At 43.0% G+C, this 18,159-nt stretch overlaps 1 protein-coding gene across 1 annotated transcript in view; it reads left to right on the top strand.

Moving 5' to 3' along the window:
- The window catches only part of GUF1 (GTP binding elongation factor GUF1), an 839,924-nt gene that overhangs the window by 225,171 nt on the left and 596,594 nt on the right, over positions 1–18,159 (top strand). Inside the window, exon 7 of the mRNA XM_044061397.1 lies at positions 8,221–8,285. Within this exon, the coding sequence (XP_043917332.1) occupies positions 8,221–8,285 (65 nt within the window). The remainder of the gene's footprint in view (positions 1–8,220; positions 8,286–18,159) is intronic.

The following is an 18,159-nucleotide window of genomic DNA, read 5'->3' as shown; positions in this document are numbered from 1 at the left end:
ACTACCGCTAAGCATGACGTCAGTTCTCCGGAATTCAATGAGGAGCTTTCGCAGCCCCTGATGCCCAATTTGATATCTACGCAGGCCTCTACCGAGACCCTTTCATAGTCCGGTATGCCACAGAAATCTTCTTCGTCTTCAGAGCATTTGGTTGTCTCTGCCTCGGTTGGGTTTGGAGCCACAACACAGGCACTGGTTTCCGAGGAGATCTTTCACACTACCGAATCTAGACAAAAAATGACGTCTTCTCACCCGACTACAGTTTCTCTCAGACCGATGGATACTCTTTAGGCCTAGAAGCCAGGTCACTCCTAGAAAATCTACCTCTACTCCTGCTCCACCACCCCAAGCCCAAATGCTTAAAATGGTGGAGAATCTTATCTCCCTTATCAGGGGCAGTCAGGCCACTTCTTCTAAATAGAAGACATCCTTCTCCTGAAATTCTGACAGAACAGGATTCTGAGGAATCTGGTTATTCAGTTTTTGAAGCGGAACAACCACCCCTGGCTTATGAGGATTCAGATGCAGAGGAATCAGTTCCTTCTCCCTCCCCACCAGAAGACCTTTCCTTTGGGGAAAACCTCCACACCCTCAGGGAACATTTTCTCTGGGAATCGAAGGACTTTCCTCAGTCTAAGAAAAAACTAAGAGAGTTTCTAGACCTACCCCAGCACGGACTGTTGGCCATCCCTCCTATCTTAGAGGTGGTGGATGATGTTTTCCATGAATCCAGCTTAGCCCCTGATGCCTTTCACCTGCTTCCAGTAAACCTGACAGGTATTAGAGTACCAGATTCTCACAAATACCTGTACAGAAATCCTGCTGCAGACCCTGAGGTCATTACACAGGGACCTAAAGGAGCTAAGGCTAGTTCTGCTAAGAATCCTATTCCTTCTGACAAGGATTCCAGAGCTCTGGACAGATGGGGTAAAAAAGCGTACACCTCTGCAACCTTAGCTATCAGAGCTCTCAACTGTCTGTTCCATATGTTAAAATATCAAGAACACACTTTGGAACTATTAAAGCAAAAGATTTCAACCTTTCCTGAATGTGCCAATTCGAAAGAGTTAGCAGATTTACTACACTCTACTTGTCAAGTGGCCAAACACTCATTGCACTGTGGGTACGATGCCCTAGAAGCCTCAAGCAGGGCAGCAGTTTCAGGATCTGTCATTAGGAGACATGCATGGTTGAAGGAACAACCTCTACCTGATCATTTCAAGTCTAAATGAATTGATGCACCCTTGGATAAGGACCGCTTGTTTGGAATAAAAGCAGAAGAGGTGCTTAAAAAGATGGGAAAAAAAAGAAATCTATGCAAACAGTGAAATTTCTTTCAGGTATAACCTCCTAGGATCAGCAGGAATTTTCCCTCTAAGCACTGGTCTTTTCCTGCACCCACCAGATAGGGCAAAGTAAGCCCCGCAGGGACAGACCACCCAGGCCTTTATACCAGGGACATCAGAGAACCAAACAATGGACCACTTCCACCCCAAAGACTGAGTTCTAAGCCATCCCTGTATGGCAAAATCTCTCAAAGACACCCTATCCCTCCTCTGCCCTCTTTTCACTCACCAAAAACTAGGAGGAAGGCTCTCCCTCTGCAAAGAAAATTGGCTTTCTGTAACAAAGGACCAATGGGTCTTCAAGATAATTTTTCAGGGATATAAATTCTCCTTCAACGAATTCCAAATTCCAAGAGGGTACCTAGACTTGCCTCCAAATCAGTGGACAGAGGCATTGAAACAAGTCCAAACTCTCATATCCCAAGGGGCAGTAGAACCTGTCCCCTCAGATCAAACAGGCAAAGGCTTTTGTTCCAGACTGTTCCTTGTTCCCATAAAAGAGGGCACTTGGCGCCCGATCCTGGATCTGTCCTTCTGAACACCTTCCAGGTGGTCCCCATACTCAAAATGCTAACTTTGCAGCAGCTGCTGCCTATGCTGACAAAAAATGCCTGGTTAATTACCCTAGACCTAAAAGATGCCTAACTCCACATCCCCGTAAGGGAATCCTACAGGAAATTCCTTCGCTTCAGAGCAGGCTCACAACACTTTCAGTTCTCTACGCTACCCTTTGGCTTATGTGCTGCTCCCAAGGTATTCGCCAAATGCTTAGTGCCAGCCGTAGCCTTTTGCAGACAGAAAAATGTTCAAATTTACCCTTATCTGGACGACTGCCTCATTCAGGCAGATTGCAAAGAAAAGCTCTTCAAGGACCTCCTGTTTGTCAAAACCCTCCTAACCTCCTTAGGGTACACCATCAATGAGAAGAAATCAAGGCAAACACCCTCCAGGAAGATAATTTTCTTGGGAGCACTGCTGAACACAACATCCCAAATGGCCTTCCTATCCCCAGAAAAGCAGAGCTTCCTGCCTCTTTAATTTACCCAGCTGGTTTCTGGAAGTCACCTCACTGTGAGGACGTTCCTGCAAGCCTTGGGGAGCATGGCATCTTGCATCCTTCTAATTCCTCTGGCCAGGCTTCACATGAGAAAACTTCAGTGGTACCTAAAGAGTCTTTGGTGTCAGCACTCTCAACCGCTAGAGACCTCCCTACCTCTGATCCTCTGTATAAGGGCAGAGTTTCTCTGGTGGGTGGGGGCCTGTGCCCAGAACAAGGGTCTTTCCTTCACCCTCCACCCAACCAGGCAGACCATTACCACAGACGCCTCAGACATAGCTTGGGGTGCTCACCTAGAAGGCAGGTACACCCAAGGTCTTTGTGATACCCACCTTCCCTTGCACATCAACCAGAAGGAAATGATGGCAGTACAAAAGGCTTAGACATTCTTCAAACCCCATCTCAAGCCAAGGGTTCTCCTTATTAAAACAGACAACACCACAGTAATGTGGTACATCAGCAAACAAGGAGGGACCTAATCTTGGACCCAGTCTTACCCTCTGTGCAAGCTAGCCATGAACCTCTGGCTGACAGCCTCTTCCATGGGACTACACCTGATAGCCCAATACCTACCAGGGATCAACAACACCCTGGCCGACCACTTAAGCAGAAACGTACTGGACCCCTCATGAATGGCAGCTCCACAGAAAAATAATTTTACAAATCACTCAAGGTTTGGGGGACCCCAGAGGCTTTGCTTTGCATCCCAGCCATCAGTTGAAAAAATTCTGTGCCAGGGAGTACCACCACCTAGAGTGGAAGGTGGGTGCCTGCCTTCCCCTGGAACACCCTCTTTGTGTATGCATTCCCTCCTCGGCCTCTTATTCCCAAGGTACTGATCAAAATAAGGGAGGAGAGACCAGAGGCCATCCTCATTGCTCCAAATTGGCCCAGAAAACATTGGTACCCCTTACTGTGCAGCCTGACCTTACAGCCTCCCAGGCTGCTTCCCCTGATCTCAGACCTCTTAACTCAGGTGGGGGTGAAATGCTGCACCCAGACTTGCAGACTCTCAAACTAGCAGCATGGCTAATACTCTGAAGGCAAACAAGGGGCTCCTGTTAAGCAAACAGGTCCTAGACATTCTCACAGAGGCCAGAAGGCCCAGCACCTGGAAAATGGAAAAGATTCTGCTCCTGGAGCCAGTCCAGAGGGGGCAATACCTCACAACCTTCCATCTCTCTTATCCTGGACTACCTAGTGGAGCTACTTAATAGTGGCCTCTCCTTCTCCTCGATTAAAATCAATGCCCCAGCCATTTCAGCTCGTTTTGATACAGAACAGCTTCTGTTCTCCCATCCTTTAATTAAACAGTTCCTCAGAGGGGCTCCTAATAGCAGACCTCCAAGAAGGCCACCCACTCCACCCTGGGACCTGAATTATGTTTTGGAAAAACTAACTTTACCACCCTTCGAACCTGCTGCTTCAGCAGAACTAAGATACCTCTCCTGGAAGACTGGTTTTCTCCTAGCTATCACCTCAGCCAGAAGGGCTTCAGAACTTTAGGCACTGATGGCCATTGAGTCCTTCATTATCTTCTATGCAGACGGGGTCTCCCTGAAGACTGATCCCTCCTTTATGCCCAAGGTGGTATCTGATGTAACTCTCACCCAGGCCATACATTTACCCCCCTTCTTTCCTAACCCTCACAACAAGGGGGAAAGAATTCTGCACTCCCTATATGTGCACAGACAGCTCAGATACTATCTGAACCATACTAAACCCTTCAGGAAAACAGACCAACTCCTTGTCAGTTTTGCTTCAGGGGCAGAGGGGAAGCCCATTTCCAAACAAACCATTTCGAAATGGATATCACACTGTATCCATTTCTGCTACAGATTGCGTGGGGGGACCCCCCCCTAAGTCTATTAGAACTCATTCCACTAGGGTAGCCTCCGCTTCCACAGCATTCCTCAGAGGAGTTCCCACCAGGGACATCCTGGAAGCTTCCACCTGGACTTCTGTCCATACCTTTACCAAGCATTACCACCTACCTCTATTGTCTAAGGCTAGGGCAGGGTTTGCCTCTGCAGTTTTGCTGGGCTTGCTGACCCATTCCTAGGTCTCTTACTAATCCTACCACCCCTCTCCTCAGCTTTGGGAATCCTGCCACAGGTGATGACTGCAACAGTGAAACATGAAGAACATAGTAGTTGTGTATACTTACCATAAATGTAGATGTTCAAGTGTATTCACTCTTGCAGTCCTAGTTTCCCACCCTCATTCCCCCTTTACCATATTTACTTGGGCCTCTGGTTAGGGCAAGAAAAACTGATGTAATGGCATCTGCTGCCTTCCTTTATAGCACTGACGATCTGACATCACCCAGCAAGTGACAGTAGCCGACACAGAAAAACATTGACTCTGGTATTCGGGCCGGCTGAGGGCTACCGCAGCAGGGATAACCCACAGGTCATGAATGCAACAGTGAATACACTCTAACATCTACATTTATGGTAAGTGTACACAACTGTACTTTCTGAGGAGGAGGAGGAGGACTCCATTAGTCCATTCTCTCCCTTTGAAGAACTTTCCTTTGGAGATTATCTCTTGTGTGATGGAATTTTTTAAATGGGACTGTACCAGGTTTCTGATGTCCAGAGGAGGTATCATGGACTCCTACAAATGGAGTCCCCTAAAACCTCCGCTGCCCCTGTGGTCCTAGCTGCCCTGTTAGACACTTTTTCATTGGATTCTCAGTCTCCTGATTCCGAGCCTCCAACCCCTAAAAATCATGATAGGTTTTATAAGGTGTCAGATGATTATACATTTCTTTACAAATGTACTTCTGCTGATCTTTGTCATGTCTGTTGCTTCTGACAAACCTTCCAAACTATTACCCTCTACTAAATTGTTTCCTTCTGACAATGACAGCAGGGCCATGGAATGACTGGGTAAAAAGGTGTGTACTGCTGCTACCCTGTCCTTTTTGACTATTCACTGTCAGACCCATATTATCAAGTATGTCTTAGCTCTTATCTATCAGGCCTGTCAGTTTATTTCTGACCTTCCTGATTCTCAGAGGAAGGTTTCAGCCCTCTGTTTGTTGGATTCCTATTCTCAAGTCGTCCATCATTCTGCTAAATGTAGTTATGATGCAGCTGATGCTTCTAGTGCTGCTGCCTTTGGTTCTGTGTTAAGATGTTATTCTTGGCTTCTCCTCCAGCTGTTACCTGATGATATTAAGGCTAAATTGGTGGATGCTCCTCTTGAAAATAAAAATCTCTTTGGTTCTGCAGCTGCTGAACTTTTTTACGTCCCTTCAGGAGAAGGGTAAGGCCTTGCAGGAATTAAAATGTATTTTTTGTTTCCCCTATTCCCAAGTTTCAGAGGAATTATCCTACCAAGTCTGCCTTTGTACATAGACAGTCTTGTCCTCCTCCCAAAGGTACAAAGGGTTTTAGAAAGGCTCCTCCTGCTAAGTCCAGTCAGACTCCTACTACTCAGCAGCCTCCTTTTCCAGACAAGCCAGGTTCTGTCTGACAGTTTCTTTCCTCTCTCACAAGGCAGGTTCCCTTTATCTCTTCATCTTTCCCTGTCTCTTCCCAGTGGTTAAGGATCTTGGGTTCTGTCATCAATGATACTTCATAGTATGCAAATTCCTTCCTCTTTTTTGAGTATTCCTCAACTTCCTGAGGAACATCTGCCCTCTTTTTTAAGATTTACTTCAGTGCCTTTTGTCTTTTGTGCATCAAAAAACAAGGGGGTGGGCATGGTCTTACCCTCCTGTGCAGACTAGCTCTTCAAGTTTAGGATTTGGCTGTGCAGTATCAGGTGAGTCTTCAGGTTGTTTATACTCCTGCAGAACAGAACATTGTGGCAGACTGTTTGAGCAGGTCAATAACACTGACTCACGAGTGGATGCTTCACAGAGATGTGTTTCTGAACATCGTCCACCAGATAACTTCCTGTCATTGTCACCAGAGTCCCAAGTCCTCTAGCATGGAAGGTGGACACCCTCTCTCTTTCTTGGAATGGATTGTTCCTCTGTCTTCCCTCCCCTTCCTCTTATACTGAGGTACTTCTCAAGATAGAACAGGACTTCCTCAGAATCTTATTGGTGACTCCCTTTTGCCCCAGACAGGAATGGCACCCTCTTCTGCAACTAACCAAGGGCAGTCACCGCAACATACCTCACAAGTTGGACTTACTCCCACAAGACAAGGGGTCTCTCATCCATCCTCACTTGTCCACTCTTCAGCTGACACTGTGGATGATAGTGTTTTGATCCCTTTTATGCACTTCTTTCTGAGGACATGCTTATGGGTGTTGCAGGAAGCCAGGAAACCCAGTACCAGGAAATCTTATTTGTCCAAATGGAAGAGATTTTATGTCTGGTGTCTTGCCTGTAACCAGAATCCACTTTCTGTGGAAGATCCTTTTGTTCTCTCATTTGTGTGAATTACTCCATGCTGGGTTGACACACTCTTCAGTTAAAGCTCACCTTTCAGCTATTTCTGCTTGTCTGCCTTTGACTTCTAGGTTTGAGGTCAATCAGAAAAGATGTCCTTCATATTAGGCCTCCCAGAAAGCCTGTTCCTCCTTCCTTGGACCTTAATTTTGTTCTTGAAAAATTGACTTGCCTGCAGCTTCAGCTTCCTTGCAGCATTGCACATGGAAGACTGTTCTTCTTTTGTCCCTTACTTCAGCTAGATGGGTGTCTGAACACTTACAGCTGTCCCTTCATTTTTAGTTTTTCATAGGGACAGGGTATCTCTTCATACTAATCCTTCTTTTATGCCCAAGGTGGTTAACAAATTGTCTCTTAATCACTCTATTACAATCTGTCCACCTTTTTCTCTTCTCCACAATTTGCCACTGAGAAGGTTCTTCACACCTTGGATTTACATAGGCAGCTGAGATATGTGGCTAAGACTAAGGCTATTCACAAGTCTAAACAACTTTTTGTTTGCTTTCATCCTAGATCTGTAGGTTTGACTGTTTCTAAGCAAATCATTCCTTCATGGATTTCTAATTCCATTTCTTTTTGTTACTGCTTTCATGGGAAAAGCCTTTCTGGTTCTGTAAAGGTTCATTCTCCCAGGGCTGTGGCTTCTTCTGGTGCTTTTTTTCTAAGGATTGGATACCAATTCCATCCTTGAGGCTGCTATTTGGACGTCTATCCATACTTTTACTAAACATTACAAGCTGAATGTGGTTTTGAGGGCTAGAGCTGATTTTGCCAGGGCTGTCTTGCATGCCTTTCTTGAGGGCTTTGCTGGGCCTTCCTCCTTCCATTTTTTCTCCTGAGCTTTTGTGTACTCCCTTTAGTATGGAATGCTGCAACAGTGACAAGGAAGGGCACAAATGCTGCAACAGTGACAAGGAAGGGCACAGTACAATTGTGAAAAATCTAACCATAACAGTAGATGTCCTTCCCTTCACTGTTGCAGTATCCGCTCCCTCCACCCCCTTTTCTCTCCACTCCTTTTTCTTTCTGTATTCCCATGTTCCTCATTTTTTTCCTTGAAATATTGTTCCTCCTGGGGCTGTTCATTTCTGAGATAGGTACATCCGTTCGTCATACTCCATGAGCGGGAAGCATACATGTGACGTATGACATTCTTAAAAAAACTAAGGCTTTGGTATACTGGTCGGATGTTTGTCTACCCTTGGCAGTGGATCTCTTTAGTAAGGAATACTGCAACAGTGAAGGGAAGGACATCTACTGTTATGATAAGATTTTACACAGCTGTACTTTCTTTTTAACCCAAGAATAATGGAAAATAGAGAAATAGTATTATGCACTATATTAATTCAGTTACAGAGTTACAGTACCTTGCAGTTTTTTCACTTGCTGTTTTCACTTCCTTTTAGGTCTCAGCTAAGCTAGGAACAAATGTTGAGCAAGTCCTTCAGACAATTGTTGAAAAGATTCCTCCGTAAGTAGATATGACATCTTTAAAGAACAACTCTGTATTATGGAAAAACTTGGGAACCAGTTTTAATATGAAATTATTTTACTGCTGTTATGCTGTTAGTTGCTGCAGAGTATGTCTTTTGTTTCAGCTGATCTTTAAAATTTACCAAGTGGCTTTGGGATGACAGTGCAGGAGGATTTTGGATGCTTGCTACAAAAAAAAGACCATAATCAGTAGAGGAAACCTGAGGCTTTGTTTATTCTCTGACAGTTAAGTTTAGTGGTAAATGCACAAAAGTACTTATTGTAAAGGTAGTATGCATACAATCAGGTCATACATAGTAGCATACTAAATTAAAAAATATATATTTCTTTCTTTCTTACTGTAATATACATCCTTATTCTCCCCCCTGATATCTATTCATTTATCACCTCTTATAGCTATTTATTTCATATTCTCCCTCACCTTCTCCTTTCTTCTGCTGCTTATATCCTCTATTAGAAGTTCCACTCTGTCATGCCATCATTTGACGTTATCTTAAATAAAATTACCTTCCCTCCACAGTCATAGTATTTTTCTCTCACTAAAAAATTCCTTCTTTGTTTAATCTCTTTCCTCCCACTTTTTACTCTACAGTGCATGATTTTTATATTAGTTTTCTTTAGAATGCACACAAATAGTAAGCTGAGTATCTGTCACCAGTATATAATTTTATTCCTCTTTTATGTCACTTATCTGAATCTTATAACATTACCTTTTCACTCTTGTTGTAATACTCACCCATATATAAATGTCAACATGTTTCATTACTGTATGATGTTCTATAGATCTTGTTATATACTTGTGTACTACTCTGTATATATAATTTTGTAATACGGTGTCAGTTGCCACACACACACACACACAGATATATATATATATATATATATAATATATATATATACATGGGTCTAGGACATTTGACCTAAAGCATATTTCACCTAAACTCAAATGACTGAACACAAATGACTGAAAGCACAATTGAACTAAACAAATTTCATCTAAAGTTGTAGATGGCCTTGTCCCCACTGTAGTGCGACCCTGGAGTTAGTATATATAATGGGGGGGGCATATTTTAAGTAGATATATTTGGAAAAGAATAATATATTGAAATTGCAAGTATCCATGTATATAGTTCAAAATATTTAACATATGTGGGGGGCTACACCCCCCACACCCCCCATTGTAGGGGGTGGTGCCCCCCTACTATATATACTAACTCCAGGGTCGCACTACAGTGGGGACAAAGCCATCTACAACTTTAGGTGAAATGTGTTTAGGTAAATTGTGTTTTAGGTGAATTGTGCTTTCAGTGAAAAGTGCACACTAATTTGAGATTAGGTGAAATGTGCTTTAGGTCAAATGTCCTAGACCCATATGCATCTATATATATATATATATATATATATATATATATATATATATATATATATATCTTCTGTAGTTGTATTTGTGGAACTTTTCTCCTTGGACATCCTCTGAAAAGATCCCGTTAAGCAAATGTCAATCAGTCAATAAAAAAAAAAAAAAAATGCTGAAAAATTAAATATACCTGTCTCTAGAATTAGTCATTTATTTTATGTATATGTATGTCACTCCTTTCATCACATTCCCAACTAAATATATCAGAATGATACAATCTGTGTGGAAATATTAGTCCACATTATGTTGATTATTTCATGTCAAAACTAAACTTGGGTGCAGAATAAAAGTTGAAAGTACACTGTTTGTAAAAGAAATCAGAGTCCTTTTGCAGTCAAAGCAAAAAAATACAACTAACTTGCAGACGTACTTTGTCTACACAGTGGTATTGTTAAGAAAAGGGTTTTTGGTAATGTAATATGCAGGGTTTGCTTGCACTCCCCCCCCCCCCCGCACTATCCTTACTTGTGTATTCTAATGCTGGTCTTACCTCTAACCTCAGTCCTACACATTTGACCCGATTCCAGAAGACTTGTTCTCAGTGTAAGTAATTTACTGCATTGTAAATCTGCCCTTATTCTGAAAGATTTGTTCTTGGTATAATTGACTGACCTTGATGTAAGGTGTCTCTATAAATAGGCTTACAATAGTGGTATGATTCCAAACGTCTTGCCCTTGGGGGTAATTCACTTACTCTGAGAACAATTCTTGGAGTAAGAGACTTACTGTGAGAGCAAGTCTTTTAGAATCTGGCCCATTATCTTACCAAAAACCCTTTCCCTAACAGTACCATTAAGTAAGACATGCACGCGCACTTCACATATAGCAAAAATCCATACCCTTATCTAACCCTTATTCTAACCATAACATGCACACACACACACACACACACACACACACACACACACACACACGCACTCCAAAACTTTCAGTATATGTAAAAGTTTTAACATTAACTTTCATTCCCACTTACCATGACTACAAGGGCATCTGTTGCAGAAAAGCAACATTGGTTAACCACCTTTCATCAACTCCTGCACTCAACAAATTGTGCTTTTGTTAATTTCATACAGTGCTGCACTCTGTCCACAAAGTCGATGTTCAAAGGAATCCTGCAACCATATATACTTACATTATTATGTATGTGTATTCATAAATATATGTGCTTATCTCTATAAAAATGTTCATCCTATGGAAGCTGGAGCAGAGGATTAAAGATATGAGCTTCTGGCAAATTGCTTACTGTAGTCTAGAGCTTGAGTGCTTCATTCTTTATTTGCCTGCTGTGTGAATCTGAGCAAGTTACCTAACCAGACAGTAGTTCTGGGCTGAGTCCAAATAAGGTCTGTGTGGAGCTGTACTCTACTCTAGTTAACAAATTCAAGTAATTTTTTTTTCTGCTTAGCAATATTGACTTAATTATTAAAAAGTTGTGTACTTTGGTACATTTAAAACCATATTCTAACATTACTGAGCTTTTATACAAATTGTTATCCAATGTTAAGGGTGTTTGCCAAGAGTGGAGGGCTTTCATTGTCCCAGAGCTCTCCTCGTTTGGATTAGCTTGGAGGTTTTACACCTAATTTGCTTAGGTGGGTCCTCACTGTCAAAGGATGTGCTTCTAGTCCAGCCTTGACAACCTCCACCTTGCTGATATTTCATACCCTAGTGCTTTAGCTCTAAAAAGTACAATAGTAAACTATGAAACATAAATCAAGTGAAATACCTTTCCAACTTCACTAGTACTAAAAGCTGGTTTTGATAAGGTATTCTGCATTGGCAACACCCACAAAGATGTAGCTTTATTGCCACAGAAGTAAGCTTAGCATGCCCTCATTACTCAGTTGTTTGTAGCTAGGCCAGGAGACTGGGCATGTGTAGCAGCATACTAGCGCCTCCTGACGTGCTATTTCCCTGTGGTGAAGGGAACTAAAAATCTGATGTCCTTTTCATTCATTCCCCAACTGATGGGTTTCGGATCTGATTCGGCTGCTTCTACCAGATCCTCAGATGCAAAACTCACAAGTTCTTTCCTGTACCCATAATGCCCTGCCAACCTAACATACCTCAGATCTTGTTTGCTGCCATTCAGCGTCAGACGTGGATCTTGTCACTCTCTAATATAATCGTGACTTAAAATCTTATCTTATATTTCATTTTCTCCTTTCTCCTTTGTTTCCTTGCTAGTTTTCTTTAGCTGTTTTTCTATATACTGTAGCTGCTACTGTTTTTCTCTGTACTTTTGTGTTGTACCATTGTTGGTACATTCTTTAAATTCTTCCTTACTCTTTGGAGTACTTCTTGCACTACCATTGTGGGTAGTTCTCCTTTTTCTTCTTTCTTCTTTAAGAATTAAAAAAAAAATTTTTTTTTTGAGTTAGTACTTTTTTCTTTAATTCTTTTGTGGACTTAGCTTAGGCAGTATGGCTGATAAGCCTACTAGTTTAAAAAAAATGCATCACCTGTGGGCATAAAATCCTGAACTCAGATGCCTACAGGGAATGCATATATTGTTTGGGAGCCACTCACTTAGATGCGGACTGTTCTATTTGCTCTGGATTCAATTCCATACCTATCATTAACATGATAAACAAACAGGTGTTGAAGGGCTTTCTCCCTTCTATTTCTTTGTCATCTGCTTCCATAGCTGGGGCTCAAACTCCCTCTAAGTAACTGGACAAGGGGAAACCAGACTCAGCTCCCAAAAATAAAGCCTTTTATAAGAGGTCACCGGATTTCACATTCTCTTTGGCTCCTTCCTTGGAGCTGCCAACTAAGATGTCTAAAAAAATCGGAACCAACCACCTCAGATCTGACTGCTTTTAAATCTGAATCACTTCGGATTTGTCCACCTCCCCTATTACCAGATTCAGTCACTTCATGGATCCTTTGGCCTTTCTTGGAGGGATCCCCTCGTAGACATTCAAGACCTCTGTCCTAAACATCTTCTTTTAGATATTCCAGAAGTTTATCTGAGGATAAGATGATGGGGAAGTTTTTCAGAACTCAGCTCCAGATGGGGATACTTCCAGCTGTGATCCTACTACATCCATGAGCCGACCTTTGTCTTCTTCCTCCTTGGTCTGTCCTTCTCCGATCTGACCAACTGTTTCAGAGTCCTGGGATTCGAGACCCCTGGGAGTATCCTCATCGGATCCAAAGACGGTCTGTTCTTCAACTCCGCTAGCTTTCCTGAGCCATCTGGTCCTAAGTTCTTCAGAGCCAGAGGACTCTCAGAGCTGAAACATTGGCAGCAGATCCAGAGGGCTAGGTTTGAATCTGAAGCTTTTGCAGCCATCTCTGCCTCTAGGGGCTTCAACACTGGACAGCTTGGGACCTACTCCTTCCTCAGGTGAGTGTTTGTTGGGTTGCAGAAGCCAAAGGTTAGTGAGTTACTGGCTACTTTGCCATTGACTTCTTTTTCCTCCAGGCACTCTGGCTTTGAGGTTCTGGAGAGGGCTTTCTACTCATCTAGAGATAGGAAATTCTTGCCCACCTTGAATCAGATCACTATACCTTCATCGGTTCTCTTTTCTGAGCCTTGTTTATCTATTCCACTGGGACAGCCAGCCTGATCAAGTTTCCAGTTGGTCCCACTGGACATCCTCATCTCTTCCGATACTTCCCTAGACCACCCCATTGAGGAGGGCCCTTGCAAAAGGACACATGAAAGGAGATGCCTTCTTCTCACGAATCTCTCACTGAGGACACTAATTTCAGTGAAAGGGTGGGGTCCCCAGATCTCTACCAGAGGGCATCTCATTTGGAGGTATTGCAGAACTATTAAAACAGAAAGGTGGTTGGCCTTCTGATATCCCTTCGCAGAGGAATCTGTGTTCTTGGAGGCTTTCGGGTCTGGCCCAGCTACTTCTTGGGTGATGACTCCTGGCTGATAAACTCATAGATCTCATTTCTCACTGGACATGTAAGGAACTGGATACTTTGGAGCTGATCCTCAAATGTCCTGACAAAGTTTTAGCTTGTCCAAGGACAGGGCTCACTGGAGTAAGAGAGGATCCTGGTTGATGCCATGGTTGTGGCAGCAGCCGCCAAAAAAAGCTTGCTAATCACAGAAATTATGCCATCTCCCTAACAGGGAGTCCAGTGCCTTGGACAGATTTGGTAAGAGTGTGTACTCTTCAACAACCTTTACCCTTCAGTTGCTGATTTACCTGGCACATTTTACAAAAAGATTTGTCTAATGAACTTTCCAAATCTCTTTCTGGTCCATGTCTGCCTAGGACCAAAATAGAGCCTCCTTGCAACTGGCCACCCTAAGTTGATTTCTTATGCATCATTAGACTGATCTCCTATGCAGTAGAAGGTACCTCTCGGGCAGCGGGTTCAGGCTTAGCCATTAGTAGACATGCCTGAATGTGACTGTGTGATTTTGCGGAGCCCATTAAGTCTTTATTCATCAATGCTCCCTTTGATGGATCTTCCTTATTTAGCCCAGAGGTAAAGGACATGCTCTCCAGATGTGAGCAAGAAGGAAAGACCCTGTCTGCCATGGGTATACATTTTTCTACCTCTAAAGACCTTTCTTTAGGGATCAATGTGGAGGTATGAAAATGTGGTTTCATTAATCCCAGGTCCTTTTCAAGACTCACATGCAGAAAGTTCTCCCAGGGGCTGAGGGGAGAGCTCAAATGGAAGATGCCACCCCTGTGGCAGAGGTTGCCCTCAGAACTAGGGCTTCTGGGATTCCTTCTCAGACATGCCTTACCAGCATTTCTGAAAGGAGGCCTGACTGCTCCTCTCTGGAGGTAGTCAGGGGGCATTTGTCTCTGCACCAAAGTGCCTGGCTATCCATAACAAAAAATTCCTGGGTGCAGAGAATTATATCCAGAGGTTATATCATACCATTTTCTCACATTCCCCCTGCAAAAATGAAAAAATCCCCACCCAAGCAGCAGCATTAGAAATGGAAAAGCTGCTAGAAAAAAAAACAGTCATCCAGAAGGTTTCCCCAGAACAAAGAGGATTCAGGACCATTTCAAGATTCTTCTTAGTGCCAAGAAAGACAACAGACTTTGAGTCCAATACTGGATCTAAGCAAACTTAATCAGTTTGTGCAATATTCAAGTTTCTGGATGGCCATGAATCAGTCCATTCTGCCTCTGCTGTGAAAAGACAATTGGATGTGCGCGATGGTTTTTCAAGATGCGCAATATCACATCAAAATGAACAGGCACTCCAAGAAGATATCTGCCTTCCATCTGAGAGCCAGTCATTACAAGTTCAGAGCACTGCCCTTTGGTCTCACCACAGCCATCAGGGTGTTTACCAAATGCATGGCAGTGGTAGAAGCTCACTTGAGACTACTGGGATTCTGAGCATTTCCTTACCTAGACGACTGGCCCAACCAGGCATCTGCTCCTGCAGGCAAGGGACTACTTGCTCCAGTTCCTCCATCTAGGTATCACAGTCAGTTACAACAAATCACAACCCACACCAACGTAGAGTCTAGAATTCATAGGTACTCGTGTGGACACAGTCAGTCAGATAGCCTCTCTTCCTTCTGCTCAAATCCAAACCATCGGATCCTAGGTCAGGAAAGTAATACAAAATTCTTCTCTTCCAGCATATCTAATTTTGCAAGCCTTGGGATCCATAGTTGCTATCACCCTTGCTCCTCTGGCCAGGTTTCACATGTGAATACTTCAGTGGAAACTGTCAGTCCAGTGGTCCATTCTTCAACATCCTTTAACCACAACAGTCAAGATCACAGTCATGCAAAAGGTATCTTCTTTAGTGGATTAATTTGAAAAAACTCTCTGAAGGTAGTTTATTTCTTCTCCCCCTACCGATGGCTATGTTGACTATGGACGGCTCCCAACTGGGGTGGGGTAGAGCACTACTTGAGAAGGCCAGTCGAAGATACGTGGTCCCCCAAGAGGGCAAGATGCATATCAGTGACCTGTAAATGAGAGCACTTCTGATACCATTGCAGGCCTTTGAAGACTTTCTTCCATCTGGGAAAATTGCTGCTCAGATGGCCAATATGTCAGTGGTGTGGTACATTGACAAACTGGGAGGGACCAGCTCTTATCTTCTTTGTTGAGAAGCAATGAGAATGTGGTAATGAGGGATCCCTTCCGGTTACTTTCTAATAGCAATGCTCATCCTGGGAAAAGCCAATGAATGCGGACAGGCGAAGAAAGTCCATTCTTATGCCTCACGAGTGGTCTCTCAATGTCAAAGGAGCAGAAACAATTTTCCATTGATGGGGCCAGCCATGTTGCAACCTATTACCTTCTCCTCTCAGCAAGTGCAGCAAGTTGTTTGCCCTGATCCCTCCAGTGGGGGCGAGGGTTCACCAAGAGATGCTCTAGTCCATGACTGTCACTCCAGTTTTCTTTATGCCTACTCACCATTACCTCTTATCCAAAAATTTATTTGACAGAAAGTGTTGTGGTTGAAGAGCACAGTTATCCTCGTTACCTCCTTGTGGCCTCATCAGATTTGGTTCCCCTTCCTCTGGCCTCACCTTATGCATCTGCCTTGGATACTGGATACAACAGCAGACCGCCTGTCTCACCCGACCGGAATAATGCATCTAAACATAACAGGCTTCAAAATGACTGCATGGTTTTTCCAATTCCATTGATTGCTAGACAGTCCAGGCTGTCCTCCCTGGTTTGTCATTTTTTCTTAACTCAAAAGGATTCTACCAGAAAGATTTACAAAAGTAAATGGAATAGATTTGCATTCTGGGCCCTTAGCAGGGATCTGGACACCCTTCCTGCCCCTGTACCAGTGATACGTGAATCTTTGGCTTCAATTTTCAGTGAAGGAGGTAGATTTTCTACTATAAGGGTCCAATTGGCTGCCATTTCAAACTTCCATATTGGCAAAAATATCTAAGTCTTCTTGTAAATTACATCAAACTTTTCTCAAAGGGGCCTTTTTACTTAAACTCCTCCTTGGGATTTGACTATTGTGGTTTAGGCTCTAACCCAGACTCCCTTTGAACCTTCAGCCAGGTTATATCTTAAATTGTCTTGGAAAACCAATTTTATGGTCACTATCACATCAGCTAGACTAGTATCTGAACTTCAGGCTCTATCTTGCAAATCTCTGTACCTGACTTTCCACAAAAACAGGGTGTCCTTGCGGTCCAACTCATCTTTTTTTGCCTATGGTAGCTTTTGAGTCCAATATTAACCTGGTCATTAACCTCCCAGTTTTCTGTCCAAACTTTTTAAATAAAGGAGAGTACAGGCTCCATCTCTGGATGTTCACAGACAACTTCGTTTTTACCTCCACAGAACCAAGGATTTCAGGAAAACTGACCAATTGTTTCCTTCTCTCCTAGCAGATTGAGTAAGGCAGTTTCTAAAGTTACACTGGTCATATGGTTAACTGATTGTATTTCCTTTGTCTGTAGTAGAAGATTATCCTTGCCTGATCCTTCTAAAGCTCATTCCACACATGGTCTATGGTGGTCTCTTTGGCCTTTTGGTCAAGGGCTTCCATGGATGACATTTGTTTAGCTGCAACTTGGACTATTGCTCATAGTTTTATTGCCTATTACAAATTGGATTTAGTTTCCAGGAACAGAGCTGCCTTTGGCTCCACAGTACTCCAGAATATCCTTCCATGGGAGTCGCCCAAGATTTGAGTAGGTGGGGATTCTGTCCCATCAGTTGATGAATGAGTGAAAAGGACAACATCAGAACCAAAAGTTATGTACTTACCATAATGTTCCATCTCTGTTGTCCATTTTCATTTTTCCTCAACTTCCCTCCTACCTGCCTCATCCCTTTGCTTCTGGGAAGACATAAGAGTTCTCTTGGGAACCTTTATTCCTTGTTTGAGCTCCAGCTCCCTTTTCTTCTGTCTGTGTTAGCTTTAAGATGTTGTCCCTTTATCTATAGGGATAGGAGACTCGAGCTGAGTTGTGTTAGGTTGGCAGGCATTATGGGTAAAGGGAGGAGCTCAAGGGTTTCAGATGTGAGGATCTCTTAGAAATGTCCAAGTCATTTCCAAAACCCATCAGTTAAGGAAGAATGAAAATGGACAACACAGATGGATTGTTATATTGAGTACATAGCTTTGTATTTGCCGTCAGGATCCTAGCTCTCATTTCTTATTTCTAACAAGGGAATAAATGAGCTGATTAATCTCTCCAGTTAAGAAATGAATGGGCCACAGTTCTCTTGCTTTGACTGGTGATGCAAAGTAAGAAAGAATAGCCCAGTCATGTGCAGAAGAGAGGAGTAACTCAGCTAATCTTATAGACATTCAAAATACTTCAATGTGTGGAGTGATTCATAAGTTCATAGGAGGTTACTAGGCTATTGACCCAAGGGTCGTTTTAAGCCTAGCCTATTACACCCATTATATTTCAAGAGAAAAAGTATAGTCAATGCCTAAGATTATTATTAGTAATGACTGCCCATGTCCAAGATGGATGTGGCAGCTATTCCTG

Source organism: Protopterus annectens, chromosome 2.part0, assembly GCF_019279795.1.
Source record: "Protopterus annectens isolate FY-2018-M chromosome 2.part0, PAN1.0, whole genome shotgun sequence".
Classification (NCBI taxonomy): Eukaryota; Metazoa; Chordata; order Ceratodontiformes; family Protopteridae; genus Protopterus; species Protopterus annectens.
This window is presented reverse-complemented; position numbering and strand designations above follow the sequence as displayed.